The 27,923-nt window shown below is 38.8% G+C and overlaps 1 protein-coding gene across 1 annotated transcript in view; it reads right to left on the reverse strand.

Moving 5' to 3' along the window:
- NUDT14 (nudix hydrolase 14) overlaps nucleotides 1-27,923 on the reverse strand; it is a 45,976-nt gene that overhangs the window by 2,932 nt on the left and 15,121 nt on the right. Inside the window, exons 3-4 of the mRNA XM_008637259.2 lie at nucleotides 15,010-15,074; nucleotides 9,986-10,223 (exon numbers count right to left, since the gene is read on the reverse strand). Coding sequence (XP_008635481.2) covers nucleotides 9,986-10,223; nucleotides 15,010-15,074 — 303 coding nt within the window. The remainder of the gene's footprint in view (nucleotides 1-9,985; nucleotides 10,224-15,009; nucleotides 15,075-27,923) is intronic.

Raw genomic sequence — 27,923 nt, forward strand, 5'->3', positions numbered from 1 at the left:
ATTAGGGCAAGATGAAAAATTAGCTTCCATATTATACACATATAGAGGATTCTCAGATTTGTCGCAGTGTTATGATCTTAGAGCGTATATCCAGATCTACCCAACCATTAGGCAACTAAATCTTTCAGTTAATCCAGCACACATCACACCCCAAAGCAGGAATTAATCATTTGTCTCTCAATTTTCTAAGAACAGTGGCAATTATTTTGTTTGGGGAATTAATAGTGACTATTGAAGTTTGTTTCTAATAGTGACTATTGAAGTTAGTTTCTTACATCAATATAGACTTTCAAAAAATACTGAATAGGGAGCAAACCAGTGAATTCTTTTCCTAAAATTACTTCTGATACATTCTGTGAGTTTGGACAAGACGCTTCACCCCTCCAGGATCATTCCTGTACATCTGTGAAAAGAAACTTAACCACCTTTGGCATTTTCAGGAACGCTAAGGGCTGATACTGGACCTCTTTTATTCTGTGCTCATCACTTTATTCCAGTGTCAGGACTGGGGTTTTTGATACACATTTTAACCAACTGTAAAATTTTCAAGACAAAGAATGCAGTTTGCTGGTCATCACAGGTTCCATGAAAAACACAGGGCTGTGTATAATATATTTAATGTCTTGTTAGTTATGATGAGTGTCAAGTCTGACACCTTCATCTGGGGTGCCCCACATGGAGAATGAAAATGATCCTGAGTATTTCCATGTCTACGTGATATTTTTCAAAGGTTACATACAAAACCAGAGACTTTATTTAAGAAGCCCTTCTATGAGAAGTTCTGGCTTGATTATTTATAGCATAATCTCCTTCTATAGCACCAGTGCTCATTTACTTACGAAAAACTACAGCCGTGGAAATCAGGAGTTCACACATCTTTTCTCTAAAGTAAAGGAAAACCAATTTCCAAGGCGCTACACCATAAAATTTAGGTTCTTGCCACCACAGCTCAAACAGCAGGGAGTGGTTTCCATATGGTGTTATTTCATTGTACTTACTCATATGATACTCTGTTCTTATGAACTAAATATATCAAGAGTAGCTACTACACTGAATATCCTTGAAAAGATGAAAGTCCTGGATACAATGCCTTTCCTTTGTTACAATATCCAAAGTTATGGCATTTCTTCACATCTATTGGCTTATAATTAGCCACACAAACCAACAAAAGTTGTAACAATATATATTCAAAGGAGGACACGCCCACATGATCATTCTCTGTTACTTGATTACCTAACTTACTCTTCTCTGGTGCAACTTTGCCACAAGATATTCGTTACAAAGTGATAAAAACAATCCAAACTTCCAACTTCCAAAAACTTCTTTAAAATTAAAGAATGGTGGTACTACTACTTGCGATATTCTGTTCTACTCTTTTCTCCCCAAACCAGCAAATCTAACATTTCTAAGCCTACCTAGAATCCCTTCACTATTGAGATGGTGACTTTGCAGACTGTTGCAGGATGTTATTTATAAACTTCTTCACTGCTTTAATTTGTTGTCTAACTAATCTCCCTCAAGGGCGTTGACAGTTCCTCCCGATTTGATGATACTAAACTGGGAGGAGCTGTTGACTCCCCCAAGGGTGGAGAGGCCCTGCAGAGAGACCTCAACAAATTAAAAATCAGCAATCACCAACCATACGAAGTTTAACAAGGCCAAGTGCTGGATTTTGCACCTACAATGGTTGGCAACCCTGGATGTATGGACAGACTGGGGAATGAGAGGCTGGAGAGCAGCACTGTGGGAAGGGAGGTCTTGGTCGATGGCAAGTTGAACATGAGTCAGCAGTGCCCTGGCAGCCAGGAGGGATATCCCTGTCCTGGGGTGTAACGGGCACAGCATCACCAGCTGGGCAAGGGAAGGGATTGTCCTGCTCTGCTCTGCTCTGGGGCAGCCTCACCTCAAGTGCTGGGGGCAGTTTTGGGTGCCACAATATTATAAAGATGTTGAGCTATTAGAGAGCATCCAGAGGAGACCACAAGAATAGTGAAGGGTCTGGTGGGGAATCCTTATGAGGAGCAGCTGAGGTCACTTGGTCTGTTCAGCCTGGAGAAGAGAAGACTGAGGGGAGACCTCAATGGGGTTTTCAACATCCTCATGAGGGGCAGCAGAGGGACAGACAGTGATCTCTTCACTCTCATGGTCAGTGACAGGACCTGAGGAAACAGCATGAAGCTGAGTCAGGAGAGGTTTAGGTTGGATGTTAGAAAAATGTTCTTCATCCAGAGGGTGGTGGGGCACTGGAACAGGCACCCCAGGGCAGTGGTCACAGCCCCAAGCCTGACAGGGCTCAAGCCTTTGGACAACGCTCTCGGGCACATGGTGCAACCCTTGCAGTGTCCTGTGCAGGGTCAGGAGCTGTACTTGATGATCCATGTAGGTCCCTTCCAGCTCAGTATATTCTACTAGTCTGTGATTCTAAAAGACCATTTCAATGGTTTCAGAAAGAAGTTGAAAGATACAGAAATATACTTTAATTCTTGCAAGAGGCAAATATCGTACCTTTTTTCACTTGGTATTTCATTCTCTAAATGCTCTGGCTTACACTGCCAGTTGATCATTTTTACATAGATCCATATGGAGTGCCCTTTACTAAATTAAATATTCTCCAGTATTGCTTACTGCTGTCTTTCACGACATTTCCAGACTGCTAATGTATCCTGCTTGTCCTTAGAAAATTGCACAAAAATCAATGCTATTCACATTTTGTCTGTCTTAGTACCTTTGGCTTTTATAGAAATCAGAAGTTAGGTTTGTTGCTTTGAAGCTGTTCTGGTTGAAGTAATAAAGTGTTTTTCCATATAACCTTGCAAAACACTGTACATTGCAATGATTTTGGGTACTGGTGCAGAGGAGGAAGAGAGCAGAGAGGGAGAAGGTGGGTCTGACTGGTGCATAGGCTACAGGAAATATTACGTTTGCAGTGTGCTTTCAGGTTTATCTGTCACTAGGAATTTCCTGTGCTATTTCATAATTACCTGCACTTTCTGAGTATGATGCTTAAGGAATTTTGATGTGCCTTTACTCATATTTATACTCCTCTTTTTGCTACCATCTTCCTCTGTCCCACATCTGTAACATACGCTTTTCCTTACCCCAGTATTTCCCACTACAAATAAACACTTTTGCCATGGTCTGAAATGAGTCACCTATTAACAGATTACAGCTATATTCATTAGCTTTGCATCTGTGGAAATCACAGGGGTCAGCACACCCGAGCTGCAAGTGATGAGTTTCACCCTGGGAAAGCCACCTTCCTGATAAAGGTGCCTTCCTGGGACAAGAGAGGCTTGGGTGGGGGGAGGGTGAGCAGGTCTGAACTCAGCACCAGTCCACGGTGAGACTTCAGGCTTCGGTGTCAGTCCGGAGTTTAGCACCGTGCTGCCCAAACCCGGCATATCACGGCTCACACTGACCCAGACCTACTAAGCCTGGCTTGACCTAGCTGACTGTTCCAGCTGTATTCTGATGTGTCTGCACGGTGCTTGACTTATTTGCCACTGTGGGACAAATGCAAATGATCTGCGCAAAACACAGCTCGGTTTTCCTTGCCTCTTTATCGTGAGGATCAGTTTCCTCCGAGGAGTTTATGGTCGCTCCAATTAACAGCTACATGGCTGACAAATACTCCTTGTCAAGTCATTAGGGCTTAAGCTCACAAGGCCTGTAATTTCAACAGAGAGATTTTAAACCCTGAAACACTATTAGCACTGAACTTTCTGCATTGCTTCAGACAGTTAGAAACCTCCATTACCTTTGACAACAGCACGTCTAGGAATGTAAGCATGTCAAAGTAAGGATACCAAAGCCGTATGGTTTTCATCACAATAGTAACTTACATGTAAGTTTAACACATCAAAACAAGATTGTATGCTGCCTTCCCGTATTTCATTTTGAATAAAACACTTGAACAGTGAGATTAAATCATGCTATGGCTTTTAAAGCCTTGGGCAACACACTTTTAGGCAACATCACACCAGAGAAGGAGCTTCTGCAGAATGACTGTGAAGCACGTCTCACCTCCCGCCCAGGGGTGGGACTGGCTGGCAGCACCAGGTTTTAATTACAGTATTTCCATCTACTTCCTTCTCAGACCAGGGGAAACACAGGAGACAGACTGTCACTCCAATCTGTTTTTGAAAACAGCAATAGCAGCTACCAAAAAGCCTTTAACTCTTCCCTTTTATCAAATGCATGAGGAAGTACACAGCACACGAAATCCAGCTCACAAAATGGGACTTTTCACTCGTCCTATCTAAGTTCACAAGCATAAAGATACAGTACATACATTTTTTATCAGAGGTGGAGAAACAGCATCTTATGACTTAAAAAAAGGGTTTAGTAGTGTCTGAAGCCACAAATGAGATTGAGATTGCCAACAGTCAGTGAGTTTTTTCTTCACACTGAGTGTGCACACACGTGTGCATGTCCACACACAAACATGTTGGTAATCAGGGTCAAAATTCAAAGCTTGCATTTCAGATTAGCTTTGCCTTTTTCTCATGTCTGGGTGCTTGCCTATGCCAACCAATTATCTCATTCATAAGTATCATGTGCATAAATATTAAACTTTTAATTTGAAGAAACAAGCATGTATGAGAAAAGAAACAATACTTTATATTCTACTCCTCTGCTGCAACATGGGGAACAAATAAATTGCCTTATCCTTGTGAAGACTTATTACTTTAGTTCAGACGTCTGACAGACAGCAATTAAAGGCTAAATTTCTTGTAATGTGTTAATATTAAAGAAATACACAATCTATAAACAATCAGCATTCCTATCAACACAGAAATATATGTATTTTTTTTGTTTCAATCTTACATAGTTAATGTGCAAATTCCTGAAAGAAACATATCCTTTTATAAGACATAAGCCATCTGGATGCAGAATTTGGGTACAGAGTGAATACATAATTCATGTTTACAAATAAATGTGACACAAATCTCTGTTATTTATGCTTAAATCAAGATCCAGTTGGGCATGCAACATGTAAACTGATGATCAGTGACATGCAGCTCCTATTGTCACTTCTTAGGACCTTTGTACAGTTCTGACATCATAAGCAGCAGGTGCAGGGAAAAAAGCACAGAAGTAATTAACATAAAATTATATTACATTATGCCATCACCCAACAGGTGTAATAGCAGGTGATCTTTCTAATTATAATGTACTCCAACATTTTCAGGGCTATTATTCCTTCTACATAAAAACCTGTGAATACAAACCATTTTTACCTCATTGCACAGAGGCTAAAAGCCATGGCACAGTAATTGGAACATCCAGTATTAATTCTCTGAATGCTCGTCTTGTACACTTTGGGAAAAAAATCAAATGTAGGAAGATTAAAGTAAGTACCTATTTTAATACAGCCAGGCCTTTAAACTAATCCATCTGATTTCTTTGCAGCAGGGCTGAGAACCTACAGCTCCTATTGTATCCGGGTCAGAGCCAAGAGTTTTTTACAGTCTCTGGGATAAAAGGATGTAATGAAGGGAAAAGGAAGTTGAACCAGAAACTCTGATGTTCTGAGGTGTTATTGAAGTCCAATTATTCTTCAAGAAAACCAACAGTTTCAAGAACTAAAAGAAAATACTTTGCAATAGCAATAACATCATCATCATCATCAACAACTTATTTCCCTGCCTGTGTCTTGTAAGAAAACAAGTCTCAAGGAAGATAGCTGGAAGTACTTCATCCTAAGAAACTAACTCACAGATGAATTTCAGCACATGGGATTCAATCTGAAAACTGCTGGGAGATCATGGCAGATAGAAAAATTGCTATATCTGATACATGAGTAAGTCCAAGGTAAATTGTTTACCTAAAAAATTTTGCATTTGTGAAAAAAACCCCAAACATTAAGGGAAGCTCACAGATTTCTTTTAGAGCTTTTACTAATGGACAATTTAACTGGCACCCTTCAGCCTTCATGAACCCTCAGTTCATAATTATACTATGATAGGATTAGCTTCATTTTGTTATTTTATTATTGAGCAAAGTGATTCCTTTACACCCCTCACATCTACCACCTATGCTATTTTTGACTGATGCCATACATACAACTGACAAGAACTCAAGACACCAGCGTCCACCAAAATTTCTGGAAGCCTCCAAAAGTAAATTAGCTGCTGCCATAATTTAAACCGAACTTTTTGCAATACCAAAATGAAGTTACTGAATGCCAAGCACAAAAGTAGAAATTTGTGTAGTGATGATGAGAAGAAACCCACCACACAGGCTGCAAACAATACAGATTCTTTTCAGAATGATCACTCCTCTATGTACACAGCAACATGCACCATCTGCATTTCAATTCACCTCCTGTCTGGCATTTTTCTATAATAGGAACAGATATTTCTGATTTTCGAAGTGTGATTCCTCTGTCCTCCTCCAGTCAAGTCCCTCTAAATATGCTTGTGTTTCTCGTTACCTGCCCCCAGTCTAGCCTCCTTCACTCACCCACACCGTACTGTCCTCCTGCTGCTGGAACAACTTGTTCCAAAGATTCTTACTCAAATGGCGTAAATTCCCCAGCTCCTGCCTTCCTTCCTGATTCCTCATTGACTCCACAGCTCCTCTGTGGATCATTCAAGGTAATTAAGTCTGAGATATGCTTAATTCAGTGCCTGACTTCTATGTGACGAGTATTAAGTCACTGGAGCTTCAACAGAGCTTAATAATGGGGTCCAGTGGGTTACCTGCATGTGTAGGAATTACCCGTGGCAGGACTGGGCTCACACTTTCCAGATTAGGTGAGAAACACTAAAAAAATTCCCCAAAACCACTGCTACAGGCCCTGATAATAAATGAGGAAAGCCCCTGGTATCTTCAGATTGCCTCTAACCCTTACAGTTCCCACTGCTTGAGAACAGAGCAAAGTTGAATACAGCCTAAGTACTTTCCTCATTTCCTTACAGAGAATTATTCTCCATCACAATCAATGTACTTTCCCCAGGTCCATTTAGTTCCCAGTCTATGATTTTTCTCTGCATTGTTACTTCATCTCTTCTTCCTCTTTTTCCACTCAAGGTTTTTCTATTCCATTTTTCCCCATAGTCTAAGTTCTCCCTATGAATTGTCTATCTGCTATCTTTCTTAATCCATTAGGCACAGAACTGTACTGACCACCCCAGCCAAAACCATCTCTCCCTTTACATTTGATGTGTTTTCAGCTTTTTGTGTCCTTCTGTCAGGTCTAGCTCAACTCCTGCTTTTATTCCAGGCAGGCAATTTCCTTCTCATGACCATGATTCCAGAAAGGGGTGTCATTAGGAATACAAGACAACTCCCTGCTTTCAAATCAAAGGCTGTGATGACACAGAATATGGACAGGAGGTGAATGACAATGCAGAATCAGAGAATATTCTGAGTTGGAAGGGACCCACAAGGATCATCAAGTTCAATTCCTAGTTCTGAGATAGGGGAGGCCTTGTGGAAGACAAATTATATTAGTAATGTAATGCCTCTGCAAAAAAGACAAACAACAAACTCCAGAGTATAAAGAATGATCTGTGAGATTAGGGGAGATAATGCTTCCACTCTACCTAGGAAAGCCCCCACTAAAGTACTGTGATCCACTTTGGGCACTAAGTTTTTAAGAAATATGCAGACCAGATGGAGAGAAGGCAGAGGACAGCAGAAGGAATGATCAGATATCTAGAAAACATGATCTAAAGAGAAAGACTAAATCAACTAAAATAGTTTTGCATAGGCCAAAATTAAAATTAAGGGAACATGTTTTAACAAATAGGTGGAAGGTGCAGAAGTACTTCATGTCCACTGGGGACAGAGTAGTAAGTATCAGTCTTGAAGTAGAGAAAGGGAAATTTAGGCAAGACATGAGGGAAAAGTTGCTTGTGGTACAGACAGGTAAGATACTTCAGACAGAATGCCAAAACCCTCCAAGACTCGCCATGGAATGATCAGATTTGAGAGAAAGCACAGTTGCACATTTGTCACAACTTGTGTCAGTCCGGCTCAGGCTGATCTTCGGAAGAGGAGCCATCTAGAGAGAGCCCCCCAAAACTCTGACCTGAGGCACTGGGTCAATAAATAATGCAGAGCAACTATTACACAGATTGCTGGGATGGCAGATAAGAGCAGAAGTGCAGGATGCACTGTAATTGTAATGGCATGCATATGCATTAATGCAATGCTTTATGCCTGTGCTTTGTATTGACAGCCACAGCATGAAACAGCAGCATTGACCATTTGGAAAAACCTGCTACACTTGGAAAATGCCCAGGAATTCTTATATGTAATAAAGCCATTACAGAAAAAATGTCCTTAGGAGACCATAAAGCAACCGATTACTTCCTGTCTTTGCATCAAATCCTCAAGAATCAGAAAGATATGCCAATCCTTGGTGGGAGAAAGAACAGGACACTCCTAATGGGAATACCAAAACATTGAGAATAAAATCCTAATATAGAGCATGGGAAATCGAACAAAAAAACTGTAAAATATCATCTTTGAGGCTTCGACTTTTCACATTAATTTAAAAATGTAAATATTATACAGGCCCTTCTGACTTCAGCATGGATCTCCATGGGCAGAAAGCTGTGTTCCCATGGACAATGGAGGATTACGAGCCCTTTGCAAGGGTCTCAGCAAAGAAAACCCAAATTGTATACACTCTTCACAAGTCAGTGCAATTAAAAAAAAAAAAAAGGCAACGGAATGAACAACCACCTGTAACAAACAAAGACATTTATCAAGACCACAACATAAGAGTTTTAGGCAGATAAAAATCGTTAATATTGAGTTAAACTTCTACACTGAAGTTACAACCTCCTACAGCTACAGAAATTGTATTCTACTTTTCCTGTTTTGCATTTGTATGCACATACATACATACACATATTTATATATCTGCATGCAGCAGCCTGTCAGTGTCACCCAGCCTATGAAATTCTATAGACAGCTTTTGCTCATAAATCTGGAAGACACTTTTTCTTTCAGTAGAACAAACCCTTAATCTGGTTTCAATGAGTTGTAAAAGACAGCTCCTGTGATTCACCCCCTCCCCTCAACAGAAGCACTGCTTGTTAATCCAGCAGGAAATAACATTTGCCAGGATTGACAGCTGTGGGTTTGTATTCAATTCCCAAATTAAAAACCAATGACAGGGCCTAGTTCAATGGAGATGTCAAGTAAAATAAAGAAAGTAAAAAACCTGCTGCTTTCTCTGTAAAATACAAACATACATACATTTTGGATAACAATACTAAAAGGTGGGAATGAGATATAATAGGATTAAAGCTGTGTGCAAAGTTTCTGTTGAGGGTTTTTTTTTTCACCAACAACTCACATTTTTTATTTTTCCACTTACATATTAATTTTCCCCTTTACTCCTAATGAATATTTTAAAACATGTTAAAAACTATTTCAATAACTATTTGAAATCCTGCAAAAATACAGTGTAATAATTTTCTCAGTCAAATCAGCAAAATCTTCATATATAACAATAATTATTATCCAATTCAAAGAAGCTTTAATTACACACTAAATACTATGAAGAGATGTAGTGGCACAGGTTCTCATGCTTCTGCAAAATCATGTTAAAGCTTAATCAGAGAGCATCTTGGGCAGTTTCTACTGTTAATCTGAACAATAAGAATCAGAGACGGAAAACACCTACCATAGTTAGGATGGGTTGTTTTCTAGTGCTGTAACAAACTGCTCTGAAGAGCCCAATGCAACTTTTCCCTGCTCTAACAGTCTTTGGAATAAGTCACAATAGTACGATTCTTCCCGGAAATTCAATCCCATAATTATCATACTGATTATATGATATTTAAAATTCCTGACATTTCTGTAAATACTCCTCTCACTTGCTAAAAATTATACCTTTCTGGTACCTTCAGATGTCCATGTTCCTCCAACACACTGCTTAAATTAGGGAAGAGGGAACATTCAGGCCACTTCAGCAATCTGTGCAACAATGAAATGCAAGGTGTTTTAACTTGCTGTTATTTACCTGTACGAAGTGATCCTCCTGAGGTCTGCAATGGAAACGCGATAGCCACACTCTTCCAAGACTTCCTCACAAGCAATTTCTTCTAAAGAAAGGCCTGGCTTGTCCACAATGCCAGCACAGAGTTCATAGGTGACTCCAACCACAGCAGGTAAGGGATTCTCCAGGGAAGCGAAGCTCTCCTTGTCCTGATTCTGAAAGACTTGAGGATGATGCCTTTCTACTTCACACATGTAAACAGCTTTAAAAAAAAACCCCAAAACACAAAAGAGAAAGATACAAGGGGCAGAATGTTAGTTTATTCATATTAAGTAGAATAAAGGATGGTAGACAAATTTTGCCTGAAAATTCACAACCATGAGAGTACTTGAGAGTAACGAGGAATTCGGCTGTGTTATCTGCTAAAATAATGACACACAAAACTGGCATTTTAAAGAACAAAGGTTCTCTTGCCACATCCATAAAATTATTCTTTAAACCCTTATTGGTACTAACATCATCTGAAATGAATTCCTGCACACCTTAAAATAAAAAAAAATTGAAAAGGGGAGCTAGTTCATCCAAGAAATTTAAGTGCCAGAAGCACCATACAGCTTCCATTTGTTGGGCAATGCGGATATCGGGACTTAATTTAAACTATGCAGTTATCTTGCATGAAAGTTGGGTTGCACATAAAGTACCATGTGCACAATGATGAGTCTTTCAGCCTGTCAACTCAGCTGTTATTTAGAAAGGGTATGAAAAGCATGTATGTTTGTTTGGAAAAAAAAAATCCTCTTTTGAACATATAGTTCCTTGCACAGATTCCTGTGTGGAGTCTGAAAAAGACTTCTTGAATTAATCTACAAACAGCTGCCACTGTAATGCACTCCTAAAGAAAGTGCCAATGTCAGATTTTAGTCCTTATTTAAGCAAAACCTCCCACTGATGTCAACAGAAGTTTTGCCTGAGTGAGAACTGCAGGACTGGATGTCAACACACGAAGAATCCCTACTGACAGACAACTCCAGATAATTTTAAATTTAATATACAGGTATAATTCCACTTGTTTGTTCCTTGAAATTTCCTTATGTCTGTCCCCTTGCTTTTCATGAAAGGTTTCCAAGAGAGTGTTATAAACCATCTTGAATGAAACTATTTTAAACTTTGAACCTGTTTTTATTCCATTAAAATATTTTACATGCATATTTCACATACACATAACATGGTTTTCAAATTAGTTTCTCTTTTATTTCCCATTCTAAATCTTGCAGAATTGATATAAAAGAACTCAGGTTTAATAGGAAACTTTTTGTCCTTCCAGGTACTGGATTAGCTCGGTATTTCTTAAAAAAAGGTCTCTAGAGAAATGTTGCATAACAGTGAAGTACCACAGTGACTTCTTAAGCACTTGGTCTCTGAGGCAGAGTCTACACCCCAGAAATCTGTGCCTGGGCTCCTTCTGCAATGCTTGTTTTGACACCTCAGAAGTGTAGAATAGCAAGACCAGCACTTGAAAGGGAGATGTCAGATCAGTCCAATATCCAAAATCTAATCTTTCCCCAGAAGTCAAAACTTTCAAAGCTGCTTGTCTTGGGTTACATCCAGGTCTTTGAGATTCAAACAGGTACAGATAGGAGTTTCCATTTCTTACTTGAGAGACATGACTTAGAGCTCAGTTTTCTTTTTAAAGCACAGCATGAAGCCAGAAAAAAAATTATTCCCTGCCAGCTCTAAGGGACAGCTCCTTGAAGGGTGTCTATTGTCATTATTCCAAAAACTTCTAAAAGCTAGGAAAATTACCATAAATGACAACCACATCCAAGATTTCTCTGTGACGAGCCAAATCCTCTGAAAGTTTTATTTCTTTTTCAGTACTGACATACCCGTATCAGATAATTAAACAAAGGAACAACACATACATCTCATTAAAGGCTTTGGGCATTAAAACAATGCAGGTAAGAGTGTGGGGTACAGAAATATGAAATATGTGACCTAAAAGTGTAAAAGTCTTTTGTATCCCTGAAATCCATCCTGTCATTCCATCAGGCACCTGCCGTTCTCCTTCTCCCTCAGCACAACTGGGCTCTACGCAGATCAAAACCTACACTCCCAGAAGGACGTAATCCAGCAGTCCTCTTCAGAGCAAAGTCCCATGATATGCCCACACTTCAAGCCCAGGAACAGCTTTTCTCTGTAGATAAGGAAGAAAAGAAGCAGTACCAGCCACTTCTTTAAGAGCCCAAGTATTAGAGCATTCACCAAGGAGTCTGATTATGAATTTAGTATCACCTGGCTTGCAAAGGTTCAAACTCAATTTCTCTCTCTAAGATAAGCAAAGCCTAGAAAGCCAAGCTGCCTGCTAATATCAGGGAACAGAGAATCTCCCATACCTCTCTTGAAGGTGCAAATCTGACTGCACAAGTGATGCACAGGTTGATAAAAAACCGGATGGAAAAGCAGTGTGTGACCTACTGGCTAATGCACACTCTTCAGAGGGAAACCTCTCCTCTTCCTCATCACAGGTTGTCATCTTGCGGCAAATCCAGAAAGAGTTTGGAAAGCAGAATCCAGAAGCTCCAGCACAGTCACCCAGCCACTTGTCCCACTGTTCCCTTGTCTTCCTATGCTTCCTTGGCCAGGAACTGCCACTTCCTCATTGCTGAGCAATCTCCTTCATCGCCAGATGGACACGGCCATGAGAGGCAGCATGGCGAGGAATCAACCTGTGCCCAGAGGAGCTTCTGGTTGCACATCAGGAAGAATGACAAAAGAAAGGGTTGGCAAGCATTGGAAAAGGCTTCCTAAGGAAGTGGTGGAATCCACATCTGAACTAATTACCCTGGAGCCACTCAGCTGTAAGAAGCCTCAGAGCGGAAACTCCAGTAGAACTGATGTTCTCACCTTCCTTTCTGTAAGGTGGGACAAAGGATAGATGGCTCAACCAAACTGAGCAAATAAGATCACTACTGTTACTCAAAGCAGCCTTTGTGGGTGATACATATAGGGACTTGTTTGCTACCCCTAAACAGAAGAAAACAGCAGTAGGGACTAAGGAGCCAATGGGGTCTGGCTGTCTGGGGAAGGTGCTGGCTCCTCTCTAACTTCTGACTGCACTGGTGTTCCGTATGTCCTGAAACAGAACAGGGCTTATGATTCAAATCTTTGATACTGTTTACTTTAAGTCAGTGGAAAAACAAACATCACAATCCATTGAAAGGTCATTATACTTACAGTGAATAAACCAGAGTACATGCTCATAGGTCCTAATTCCAGCCCTTCCCAGGAATATATCATTTTATTATATTTGAAAATGTGTGGTCAATTGCCTACCAAAATAAGCATTGACGAATACCTTTGCAAATTAGTCATGGGTGAGGAACATATACAGAGATACACGTTTAACTTTCTTCTCTCTGCTCCTCCCAAATGTGTGATTTCATGATCATTCAAGATGATCTAAGCTCAGAGCACACTGTTTGCCTCACTGGTTGTGTGCTCCTGCCACCCCTCAAATCAGCATGAACTCCTTCAGCTGCCTGATCCTCAGACCTCCTGTCTGCAGCCATTCTGCTGTGGCTGCATAAGGGCTGCTGCTGCCAAAGGGAATGGGGTGGGAATGTAAGGGCAGGGAGGGATGAGTGCCTTTACAAGCACCACAGACATCAGTGGGAAAAGCTGCTCCCGACAGCACAGCCTAGGGAAGGACGAGCACACATGGCACCAGCACACGTGCAGGGGACGTGCCTGGAGAGCGAGCGGCAGCTGTTCACTCACAGCAATGAGTGATCTCCTTCCTGGTGGGATCCTGGTAGGATCTGGCAATGAGAAAAGCCTCAGCCTTTGTCTTTGCTTTGTGGAACAGGCACCAGGGCAGACAATAACCATGGAATGGAGATATAATTATAAATATAGGGACGTGAGTAATGTCAGGGCATGATTGTGATGACTGAGCTGCTGTGGGGTGTCTGACTGACCACTGTGCCTAAGGCCAGGTGCCTGAGCAGCTCCAGCCTCTGGAATGGTTTAACTCCACAAACAGTCCACTCTTTTGAGGCTGATTTGACACTTCCATACAGATAATGCAATGAATGTGTTGCTGCTCAGCACATATATATATAAATTAATATATATGTGTACACATACGAAGGCTTCTCCCGAAAACTGCCTCAAAGAGAGCAACAGCTACAGGAACCCTTTATTCGCTGGCAAATAAAAGACAGTGGATTAGTGCTGAACAGATAAACAAACACTTTATACAAGGCAATTAGCACTTCATGAGAAGGATGCACTGTCAGTGTAACACTGCTGCACAGCACTGCAGAGGCTGTAATCACTGTCGGTAAGAAGGGGCAGTGTGACACTACCCTAGAAAGTTTCCTCTAAAGTCTACCATGAGCAGTCTCGAAACGGTCTCTTAGCAACAGTCAGTGAAATACCTTCTGATTTCTTTTAATTAACATGCAGAGAATATGCATTTCCTTTTTAACTTCCAGAAAGTAAATACTGCTTTGAGTTAAAATAACTGATACAAAAACTCAGAAAAAAAACAAATAAGTATATTAACCTAAATTAATAACTGGTAAAATGAAGCTGTCCACATACTGAGGAAAAAGCATACAGTCCTGAATCTCCCTCATTTTAAATTCCCAACTATACAATGCACAACAAGACAGTAAAAATAAAAAGAATATTTCAGACAAAACAAAAAGAAAAATACTGTGCTTCTGTACAAGTAGGTCAAGAAGGAACTTCAAATTAAAGCAATTTCTTGCACGATCATTGTAGAGCTGTTTGTAATTTCATCCAAAAGAGGACAATAACCAGCCCAAAAGCAAAATATAAGACTACCCTGATCATTTGTTTCATCTGTAATGGAAATTTCCCTGGTTAGAAATTCTGACTGACTGAAAAGGATGGGCTATCATACAAAGAAACAGAATATAGAACAAAGATTTTATCACCACAGATGCACCAACTTTTAACTGCTAAACCCTTAAAAGCTTGCTTCACTAGAGAGCAAAAGTAAATCTAAAAAAGAGGATTACCTGGGCGGAACTGCTTCACCACAACAAAGCACTGCCGAGAAGTATTAAAGATCAGGATTGACACACTGAGGAGGAAAATAAAAAACCAAAAGATCAACGCTTTACGAAGGATTAATGCAGAACTATTAAACTTACATCTTGTGAATTTAATTGCAACTCTATAAATACATGTAAGATTTATTACTAAAGCCACAACCCAACAAGGTTCTTGTCCAAAATCCATCTAGAGGGATAGATAATGGGTCATGTTCCCAAAGCCCATGAGAATTTACTCAAAATTAAGTCACTTTTGTCTTGTGGTATGAAAATAAGCACCAATCAATTCCTTCTTCCCAACAGGAACACCACCACTACCCTCTCTTTCAGTCTAAGAATATTGATACTAGATAGCAAAAAACCCTTGCAAATGAAAACATATGTTCCCTTATATCAGTCTCAAATTAGGATAGTCAAAACCTCAGGCACAGTCTAGTCTCAATCAGAGCCAGTGAGTTCTGTACAAGCACAGAGCATCTCCTATCTGTAGCTACTTGCTGAGCTCAGGTTTCAAACCAGACACCATCCAAGTACGATTTTGTACAAATTTAAACTAGTAACTTCAACTGTTACATTCAGTGGTTCATGGTTGCTTGCAATAAATGTCATGGGGACACCTGACAGCCTGAGTATTTGGACATGCTCTGGATGTGTAGAGTACTGATGTTCTCTGCTTGCTTAACACACTCTCAGGTTTTACTATTTTAAGAAAATGCAGACAAAAGTTTTCCTCCTTAGCTGGTAGCCCACTGCCAAAAAAACCCCAAGTGTATATTTTGCTCATTACCATGGCAGCATTCTCTCATTTGTTCTGCCTCACTGTATGCAATCGAGACGTTAATTCATTATTCTATGAACTCTACAATAGATTAGACTCACAATGGCATATTTGTAGGATTGAGTCAAACTTTCAACTTTCCTTGTAAAAGAACTGTATATTTATTCTCACTATTTGATTTAATAATGAAGTCTCAAGCTGCCAAAGAAAATGCTATCTGATGATTATTAAAAATAATGTTAATGTTTATTATAATAATATATAAAAACCAAAACAGAAGGGAGAAGTCCAGATGTTAGCATTTATATTCATGGTTGCTATTCTCAAAGACCTGTACTGCATATTGATGGCTTCCTGCCCTGGGATATGCCATTTGCAGGCAATTTTAAAGCAAAGGTTTTAGCCTTCGGAGAGGCCGGAGGAGAACATTCACTCTGTTTACTGGCACTGGGGTTCTTTCCGAAATACCTGGGAGTCTGTGTAGGTTGCTGGAAGAAATGAAGTTAAACCACAGACCACAACATTTTTAAGGTTACTTAAATATTATTCTTTTATTCTTTGAGTTTTTTTTCCTTTTCACGACTGTTCCTCTCCCCAAAGCGGTACTGTCTGAGGGCAGACACTGCACTAAATAAAAGGGAAAAAGGAATTACTGCTACTGAACCTTTGTTGTTTTGTCCATGGGCACTGCCTGAAACTGGAGAGAGCAGCAGCCTAAAACTGCTGATGAAGAGGAGAGTGGAAGCTTCCTGAAGCAGATGGTTGCCCTTTACCTTTCTTTACATCCACCACCCCAGGCCCAATCTTTCCTTTGGCTTGCCTTCTTCAGCACGTCTCATTAAATAACTCATACTAACTCATTAAAAATGGCTCAGCTATTAGACATTATTTTTTCCTAGGAGTCAATCACTTGAGATTTTTATGGAACAGATGGGAAAATTAAAAACAATCTGTCAGAATTAAGGAACAAGATCAAATTAGCTGGAAAGGAGTAGCAGCAAGTTATTACAATTGTCTGCTTCTCACACCATCTTGAGATGAGAGGGTACAGAAATGGCACAAATCTGTAGAACTTTCTATTTAATTACTTCTAATTTTCTGAGAGACTGACAAACAATTTGGAACAGAAATTTACATTTTTTAACAAACCACAACACACAAGTTCTATTATTTCCTGTCAGAGCTGGAGAGTCATGGAGGAGAAAGTTCAGAATTTTACCTTCTTAGGAGGGGTGTAACACTGGGAATGCCATTTGCTGTTTCTTTGTTCACAAGAAACAACATAACATGAAATATTTCCACAGGTCACCAGGTCTGTAACTTCTGAAAACCCACTGAGGGCTGCATTCAGGACAGTTATCTGAGTATTACACAAAGTTAGAGCAAGACAGTTCAACTGAGCTAAGTGGAGGAGCTTCACTCCCATTTTCAATGGGTTTCCTTATAATGACCCAAATGTGTGGGTTCAGATGTTTGGTCTGGCCTATGAGGAAAGTACTTATCTTCCAGAGTTTTAAACCACCATACAAAGAATTCACTACAAAATTAGTTTGAGATTGCTATTTTTATGGATGATACAGGCTACCAAAAAAAACCTACTACAAATCCATTAGTAGGTCCAAGTACATCTTTCAGTGGTACCATACCATGGGGTATTACAGAGGTATTTGATGTTTCAAGGCAATTCCCTTCAAAAGATTACAACCAGACCTATTTTAGGGTATTATATACACAGCTTTAAAGTGAGGAGTAAACACATAACGTAAAAAATTAAAACATCCACAAGGACTTTCATGAGAATCTCTGCAACTAAAAGATACAGAAAAGAAATTAAGCCAAAGCTGCACATTTGGGAAAAAACATACAGAAGCACTAGAAAAGAAAAAAAGCTCAGCCACATTTCCTAAAAGAGATAGTAATCCTAGACAAGAATTTAACCTAAAATGGATATCAAAGGTCCTAATGCAGCAAAAGGCTTCACGCACCCATGTCTCAAACAGCAGCACAAGACCACTTTTTTGTTATATTTTACAAAGGAAAAGAATACACTGATATAAAAGGATCATGATAAATCCCAAGCTTCCATCCATGCCTTAAAACAAGCTATAACACCTCTGCACTAAGGAAACACTGTCTCAGCTTAGACCCGCTAATCTTTACATTTTGTGCGGCAGATTACCACTTTTAGCATATTCCACAGGTGTGTATCTTTGCTGGCTAATCCTCCCACAGCTGACTCTGAGGGAAATCAGAGGTGTAAAAGGAGAGGTCAGGAATGTAAATGCCACTGATCAATGAAGGAGACTTGGCTCCTCCACACATCTGCCAGTAGCTGCATTAGGGACGACAACCAAACAGAAAAAGAACTTACTAAGAGATGACAGGGTGTGTGCAGACACACTTCGGAGCTGCTGAAGACCACAGACCTACTCAGCCTTCAGCCCAGCCTCATGCTCAACTTCCCAATGCAGTAGCTCAACTTCTCACTGCAGTAGCTGCAGTAGCTTCCCTTTACAGATGAAATAAATCACTACTATAATTACAGTAGTTTTTCCCAAAGAAATCATGCATGTAAACAGCTTACTGTGCAATGACGTAGAATATTGTTCTTTCTATAAATACAGGAACATTAAGAGTAGCTTAAAAACATTTTAAGAAAGATGTGAACCTAAAATGTCACATACAAAGAGCATTTAACCTGTACTTAAGCTGTTGTCGTACTCAAAGTTTGCAGTTGAAGTGTGTCTGGTCTTGGCCCATAACACGATGTTTTCTGAAAGGGATTCCAACTATTCAGTCAAGGCTGTCATGTAGCATTTAACCATTTAAACTTCAAAAAAGCCCTGACTGAAATAGGTATTAGGATCCTCTGATGGATATTTGACTTCCCTAAACTGTCTAAGTCAATGTGCAGAAATTACAGACAGCTGACCCAAGGATACTGCAACATAAAGAGTGCAGAACCTTAATTCCTCCTCTAAGACCCTTATCAAAAGAGAAAATATGCACCGGAATACAACCTCTACAGCTGAAAACACCTCTTAGAAGAGTTCAGAAAATGACTCCATTGTGTGCCATAGAAAACTACTTCCACATTTTTCCTTCCCCCAACACAGTACAGCTTTGTATTTACTGAAATCACAGTAACTGATGCTTTGTGATATTCCAGCTCAGCAGACATTTAGTTAGAAATACTACAACTTCACACTCTCAAACCTGAGAAAGGAAGGTGGTGTTTCATGGAGCAACGCAAGACATGCAGCATTTGACCACAGCAGTTCTGAGGTAGGGGACAGATGAAAACTGACATCCTGTTAAAATGTGCACACACACATATGGACCATGAAAAGTTAATTCTTTTGAAATACATCCTAGCAACTGAGATCAGCAAATAAACTTTGCCACAGCTTCTTAAATATGTACTTCTAGAGCTCCAATACTTGAAAGAAGGTTTTTGGGATTAGGGGGCTTTGTTGATTTTTTGGTGGTTTTTTGGGGTTATTTTTTTTGTCCAAAGGTTTGGGGTTTTTTTGCTTTTTGTTATAGTTTATTTTTTTCAGGTAGTCATGCAATTTTGCCTTGTAGTCATCAATTTGGTAATCTGTCTTCATGATTTGACAGTTGTTAACCTGGGCTATAGTTAATCCACATGCAACTGCTGACACTTACTAACTGCTTTTCATGAGACAAATTTTCAAAATCCTTTACTAAATAAAGATTGATTCAGTCTTTCTTTATTCTTAGGTGTGGCTTTAATGCTGACTTTACAAATGTGAATTTGTAAAACTAAAAAATAATTTTAGAAAATCCCCACAGTATAGCAATCACAAAGACAAGGACAAGGCTCTCCTGTACTTCTGTCATTGAGCTAAGACTCTCAAGGCTGGAGATGAGGACTTTCAATGACAATCTTGTACTAATAACTAAAATGCTAATATGTTAAGTAATTGATGAGGTAACACAGGCAAAGAAGTTGACCTTTCTTAAATCCTTGTAAGAGCAACTCAGGAGCTGCTTGTGTCAAGCATGGGCATATGTGTGACACACACAAACTCTGATCAGAAATGAATAATGGAAGATAAAGCACCTAAAAAAAGACTGACAATGTTGAAAGCCAGGACTTCTCAGCTATTAACCTCAGCTACTTTCACCTACTTTTAAAGGTTAAAAAGTATCTCAAAATTAGTTTAAAGCCTGTAATACCAGTAAGTGCTGCCTACAAACAATGATCTCAGCTCCATGGGGGAGACTTTAGGAACTAATGATGTATGATTTTTAAAAAAACACAATAAACAAACCAAAACAAACTATCAAAACCCCTTCAATACCACTAATACAGAGCCTGCAGTATTTCAGTTTTCATTCTCAAAGAAGACAAAGAAATGGCAGATTCCAAAAGGAGACACAAAAATAGCATGCAGGAATAAAAGCAAGTAAGTGATTTAATCAATCCCCTCGACTCTCAACAGATATTTGGTTTTAAAAATCCCTTTGATACAATCAGAAGAAAATAATCAAATGTAGTGTGCAACCACAGAAGTATTTAGAGATGCATTCATCTCTGCTGGAGAGCATGTGAATATAAAACATATATTTCATATTTTTGCCCACAATGCTCATAAAGGAGAAAATGTCAAGATTTATGAATCATACTAGATGAAAAGTTAGTAAGAAAATATATAAATAAATAATTTAGAAGTCCCATAATTGTTTTAGCTTTGAAGTATAAATTTTTCTTCTTGATCTTATATTAATTTGGCTTTCTTTGTTCATAGAAGGTTGACAAATTGATTATTCATAGTTTGCCATGTCAAGACTATAATTCCATCTAGTCTTTTTAAACTATTATGTTCGAGAAACACCCCAGATCAGGATTAAAGTACGTTCATAAAATGCTAAGGGGTTGGAATGGGCCTTAAAGATCCTCTACTCCCAACCCCCTCTGCCACGGGCAGGGACACATCTCACCAGACCAGGTTGCTCAAGGTATTATCCAACCTGGCTTTGAACACTTCCAGGGTTGGGGCACCTACAACCTCCCTGGGCAACCTGTTCCAGTGTCTCACCACGGTCACAGTAAAAAATTTCTTCCTAATAGCTAACCTAAATTTTCCCTCTTTCAATCTGTACCCATTACTCCTTGTCCTATCACGACAGCTCCTGACAGAGAGTCTCTCTCTGGCTTCTCTGTGGGCCCCCTTCAGATCCTGGAAGGTGCTGTAAGGTCTCCACAAAACCACGTTCACGTTTGTAAACATGTGTCCTTTTCTTGTTTGAATCTAAAATGACTGTGCTTTCAATTTTAAAGTGATAATCAAAAACCACCTAAACTTGTTAGAGAGCCAACACTCAAAAGCAATTCTTTGGGAGGAGTCGACCTTCAAGAGGGCCTACTTCATCTTATTTCAAAATTATTTTTGATGTCCATAAGAAAAAATTGTATATAGATCCTGTGTCACTTCTGTATTCAAATTAACCATCCATTTCACAGCTGGACACATCCTGAAAACTTCTAATGTGGTCTCCAAAGCGCTGTGTTCTTCCTTTTATCAGCACAGCACCCAGGTCCTTAAGCCAGAGAAAACAGCCCCTTCGTTTTCGGAACAGAGATGTAATAAAGCTGTGCCCTTTGATTATTCTCCAGAGCAATTCCTTTAGTTTCCCAGAGCTTTAACTACAATGCAGATAGTCCTGAGATTAAATGTGTGTGCTTGCACAATCTTTACTGGCTCATTTAAGTCTTCCTTCAAAGCATTTTGCATCTTTCAAAAGCCAACACCAATCCAACTGGCTGCTTAAAATGCAGCCTATTACAAAAGCAAAGCTATAAGCTCCTGACAAAAACATTCACCCTTTCATACTAATCACAGATAAAGTGGATTTGGCAATAGATAATTAGAGATGTCTAAAAGACTTCTGTATTCTGATGAAATTTGAATGCTTTCTCCAATACAACGTAAATATTTAATACTAAATAAACCCAGAAAAAAGTGGTGAGCCACTTATGCTTAAGAAAATAAATGTTACTTTAGACAAAATCTAAAGGAAGGTTGGTTTCAGTAAACTGAACTGCAGCAGGAAGTTGTTCATGACACCATAAAGCAGGAAGCATATGTTTGGTTAATCATCAGACCAGCGTAAAAATGGACTAAGAAGTGGTAGTAAACCCATATACATGCACTTTCAAAACACAATTTATACCTACTTGTAAAGTAGCAATTTGTACTGCTAACCAGAGAATACTATCAGGACAACTTCTCTGGAATAAACAATTCTCTCAGCAACCTATTTTCGTATAACAAAGAAAAAAATAAAAAGAAAATTCAACTGCAAAATAAATGAGACATCAAAGCATGCTGCTCTCAATAACATTCCTTAAGTGTCATATCTTGGCCAGTATCCCAGGATACCCTTGGAAATGACACATTGCATCTCAATGGGATTCTTTCAACAAAATATTTTAATAAATAAATTCAGGTTTTATGCTAACTTATTTGATTGAATACACCTTTATGGGCATTATGTGCAACAGATGTCAGAGCCTGATGGGCTTTTGTTCCAATTCCTAATTATTTGTGAAACTGCCATTTATAAACACTGTCACATAGTAAGACCAATGAATAATCCACCTAAAAGGCCTAAGTACGACTCCATTCCATTCTGAAATGGCAAAAGTCAAAGTTTTAAAACAACACCAGGTTTCAAGGACAGCTCACAAAACAAACAGTTCAAGTGTTCTGCACTAAGGTAAGGAAAACCAGCAGCTTTGTTTATTACCCACCAAAATCCAAGTATGATGTGCTTAACATAACCTTTTGCCAGGTATAACTGCACAGTCTCACTACCATCAGTGAGAAACTGGTAGCTGTTCACATTTTCCCAGATTTTCCTACCTCTAGAATAATGTGTAAATAATTTCCACTTTTGCAAGAGATATTTTCAGCTAAAATAATAAAATACAGACACTCCAATTGCAGAACATTTCCTAGCTTTCCTAAGATTATTTTTACCAATCCCAAATGCAGGCCATGATCATGCTACTGTCTCTAACCCATGTACAAACTCTTGGCACCCTTCACACAGAACAGGTTTAGTTCAAAATCACACGAAAGCAGAGGGAAGACTCTGATTTCAGAGAATATAAGAGAACAAACACATTCATTTATTTTGCATATTATTGGAAACACTAGAAAATTAAATCCCTAAACTTGTAAAAAACCCAAGATGCTTCTAATCTGGATACCAGAAACCTTTATTCAGAAATTTATGATTAACCAGCCAAAATTCTTGTGTACCTGCTCAGCTGTAAGAGTTTTAAAGGATTCTATTCTTAAAATTAGGCAAATATTTAAGTTCCCAATGAAGCGATGCCCTCAATAAAGATTTTATTGCCATTTTACCCTGTTTCAGTGATACAGCAGAGAAGAGATTATATGCTATAGGGTGCTTTCATATCACATGCTTAAAAAGATGAAATGAGAATCTGAAAATTTGGCTTATGATTTCATGTTTCTCTCTGATAACTTTACAGCATCAAATACATTAACATTTCTCTCATTCCTATGCTTTTATTTAGATTGGATCCTAAGGTAACAACAGAGTAACTCGTTTTAAAAGACAGTAAATATGCCTGCAGAATTCCTGGCACAAAAGCAGAGGATCTGTCAAGTCTTCACTTCAAAAAACGCCAAAAATGAACAACGAAAAACACACCATTAAGTGCATTTTGTTTGCAAATATCGTATGCAAACAAATACTGTAATTACTTGGGTTGAAGAAAACTAATAGGCTACTACATTTTTTCCTTCTAATACCAGGAAAATTATCATTATCCTGACAGCATCTTTGATAGACAGATATCAAGCCTAGACCTGAGCGTTTTCAATGACAGTGATTACAAAACATGCCTTCCTGGACTGTCTTATTGCTTATTGGTAAAAAAAGTCTCTTAGTGTTTAATTTTAAAAATACTTTCCCCACCACACATAATTTCTCATTCTGCCATTGATTACTGATGAAATTAAATGATTCTGGCCTGCTCTGTAATGTTCCTTCACATTTTGTGATAAGTGGTAATTTCTCTCCTCAGTTGTGCTACCCTCTGCATGAACATGCCCAGCCCTCATTACCTTCTCTCAGCTGTTATTTCCCTAAACTTTCCACCATTTTTGTTTGTTTAACTATCTCCAGTCGATTTTAAACGCTGCATTATCCTCCACACTATCTTTGAAGATAATCAAGAAAATTCCACATCATCGACACCCTGGAGGAGACATTACAAAGATAGACAAGGTTTGCAGAACAACAGCACATCACTGCAAGTAAAAGGCATATGCCACCCAAGATGCCACCCAAGAAAAACTTTTTTTTTTTACCTATAAGGATGTTAAAAAGCTGTATTTTAAAACTACTGTGATAATTCTTGTGCAAAGGAAGCATCTGAGCTAAATTTCATGGTGTCTTATAATACACTAGGACATAAACCAGAAAAATACATACAGGATTAAGTTTCCATAAAGCCCAAATGATCTGGCATATGAAATAGGAGAAGGAATTTAATCCACTCCTATAATGTGGTCAGGGCACATGACTTCCACTCTGTCTCCATAGCTGCCTGCTACAGCCACCGAGCCAGAATAGCAACCGTGGCTCCTGCAGGCCACTCGCCCGGCTCTGGTGACCCATCCCCGGCCAGCTCTCGTGGCCAGAGCCGGGATGCAGCCACCTCCTGGCGCAGCTGTTGGGCTGCATTCCTTACTCCCCTCAGCCAGGGATTTCTGCCCTCGTCCAGGTAACTGCAGAGCACAGAGCCTGGATACCTTCATCTCCTCCTTCTAAGTTATGCTCATTTTTAACCTGCCTTGAGAGCCTCCTCCTGTTTGTCCCCAGGACTGGTACCTGCAGGATAGAAAAAGCTGAGGTGTAGATTGCCTTGGTTTCGTTCACCCTGTAAACTCACTCCTGATAGAAAAATACATTTTTCAGTTGTCTTTGTAATAGATAAATTGTAAAGTCATTTTTTCCAAGGAAGCAAATTAGATTAGGAATTAATTTCTTTTAAATGTGAAACAAATTAATCTCTCTACTTAAAAAAAAAAAAAAAAGCAAATCTTGCAAGGCAGGAATATAAGAATAAACCTAATGGTTTTTTCATGAACAATTTTTAAGTCAGGAACTATTGCTGAGTCACTGTGACATGATTTTGAGGGTAAAACCACAGCATGAATGGGGTATGATGCACATGTAGAGCTGCAAGTTTTTCAGTCCAAATGCTTTTTACTCATCACATGATATTTTCAGAGGTGAGAGGAACTCACTTAACTACCTTGCACACTTCAGTCTCCTCAAATTTGTTTTCCTTTAAATGTAGTGAACTTTACAGTGCATTTTTCATACTTTCCAATAGAGAAGTAGACATAAAATTGTTTTGTCAACTAGGAAAAGGTACAGTTGTGTCCCTGTTCTCAAGCGTTGTTACTCAAAGCACAGAAGAGAGCACATGACTGTACACTGACCTTCCTCTGTTCCCAAATTATGCCTTTTAAAAGCCTTGAATCTGTTTAAGGGGAGCTGCTGAAACCTGAAACGAACGTGGTCTATTGCTTTATAAAGTAGATGAATGTAGAACTTAAGTATTACATTTCAGGCTCTTACTGTACTAAATATAGCAAAATTAGGATGAGGGAGAATATAACTGTAACCTGAGTCTGGTTTTAGAGAATAATTTTTTGTTACAGGTATCGATGGTTACTCTGTAAAATTTAGTATGTTTCTATTTCTAACAGAAAATCACCACAAATTTGCAGAAGGAAAATGTTCTGATAAAGACTTTTATTTTTAAAAGCCAAATCCTTAAAAAAAATTAACAGCTCTTCAGCCCGCAAATCACACCCCCACAAATTGCTAACCAGTTCTGACAGACCCAAGTCTAAAAAGAATCTTGAAATACACCTTGCATCTAAATTTCTATTGCTTGCACTCTGCTTGATTTTCATCAGGATATGTGTGACCAAACACATCATTTGAGTATTAAAGGAAAAATTATACTTAATTAGAAAAGAAAGCAGTGCAGAACTGCAGAAAGCATCTTTTGCTGTGTGCCTAACACAACAGACCAGAATTATGTAGCACTTAGGAGCACCACCTCAATAAACTTGTTCTATAATTACCATGGAGAAGAGGTAATCAAGGATTTTTGCTTCTCTTCATTCATTTTTAGTAAACTTCACTGTTGTTTCTAACGACATAATAAAACCTTCCAGTGAGCTCTGATAATGTTCATCTGCATGTTTCAGAGAAAGATTAACTTAAATCTGCCTCCATAGGACAAGAACAATAGTAAGCTCATTATTTTCCAACAGAAAAATGGCTTAGAAATTGGCAGATTTCTTGACAAGTTTGCAAATTTTTGACAGTTTTCAGATGGGAACTGTAACACTCATTAAACATTTAATATGCTTGTAAAATCATAGAAACCTTCAGGATGTAAGCAACTTTTAGAGATCATCTGATCCAATCTCCTGTTAAAAGTCACACTAACCTCTAAGTTAGGCCTGATTTCTCAGAGCCTTGTCCAGTCAAGGTTTGGACTTCTCTAAGGATGGAGATTCCTCAGTCTCTCTGGGTGAATCATTCCAGGACCAAACTACTGTCCATGGGTATGTCCTTGTGTCCTGGAGCTTCCTTCTGTTACAATTTAAACCTAAATATGGTAAGAAATACTGCTTCTTTTGTCTATCCTGACACTCAGTTGACTTTTGACAGCTAAGGTTCTGAAGGTTTGCCTTGGCCACAGTTTATTGTGCGACTAGTAATAAATTGCACATAACTATTTTTATCTTTAAGTGGCTGGGGGGGATTTGGAATAAGCAACTATTTGTTCAACATAAATTACAGAGGTGACTTCAGGACTGGTAACTCTAGTTCTAAATGATCTTGGTCTTAAGAAAGCTCAGGAACCACATACTGTAGACTCATGCCCAGATCTGCAATAATGGAATGGAACGGAAAGGAAAAGTAATACCAATTCTGCTATTTTAACTTGTGCTAGAGTTACACCAGCCTGCATATGGTTAAATGATCTTGCCCTACTGCAACACATAGTGAGATTTTAAAAGATGACTCACACCCAAGGCAAATGAAGTGACTACTGCAGTCTTTGTGTTTTTGTCTTTGTATACTTTAATCAGCTGTTCATCCAAACAGTTGGAAAGGATACATTTATACAACAATAACTTCATCTCTCTTGGTAAATATTTTCCTGTATCTTCTGATACAAATCTATTACATATTGGCTTATATTGACCTAATTTGAAATGAGACAGAACACTGGGGTCCCAAAGGAACCCAACACACAAGCTGTCAGTTCACTATCATGCAGCAAGGAAGTCAGTCTTAAGCATGTTTACTTGTGCTGCTGAAAGAGGATGACAAATAAAGACATGGGTTAGACACAATGTCTGGTTTTGTATGATTACACAGTTGCTTTTCTATTCATCATCACTGAATTTATTATACATATCAATTCTATGTAAATATATAATATATACATGTGTTCTTTACTGATCTGGAATTCCAACATGTTCAGCTCAGGTAAACATACCTGTTATAAAATCTTGGAGCATTTAACAGTCTTACAGCATTTTCATAAGTAGTAAGTTATGAGCACTTATGGAAAAGTGTTATGGAAAAGAGATCTTAATTCTGGAAAACATCTACAATCTTCCTCAAGCAGACATACACACTGGGAAATCCTGACCAACAGAACATATGTCCCAGAAACTTCTCCTCTTCTTCAATATTTATCCTTCATTAACAGTAATGAACCACTAAGAGCTCTCTCAGTATGAATTTCTCTAGAATCTTCAGCAACTAGTTAACATGACTTTTCCATATAACAAGCATCACAGCTATTAACATACAGCAAAATATAGGGCTTTAATGAATTATAAGGGATTTTGAATCTGACTAATGTATTGGATAATAATTGCCTTCCTAGTCACAAATAAAATTTACGTAAACCCATGGATTTCCTATGCAGAAAGTTCACATTACTACCTTTGGTGTCAGAAGCTGCAATGAATTTCCTTGTGAAAGAGTG

Source organism: Corvus brachyrhynchos, unplaced genomic scaffold (assembly GCF_000691975.1).
Source record: "Corvus brachyrhynchos isolate BGI_N302 unplaced genomic scaffold, ASM69197v1 scaffold245, whole genome shotgun sequence".
In the NCBI taxonomy this organism is placed as follows: Eukaryota; Metazoa; Chordata; class Aves; order Passeriformes; family Corvidae; genus Corvus; species Corvus brachyrhynchos.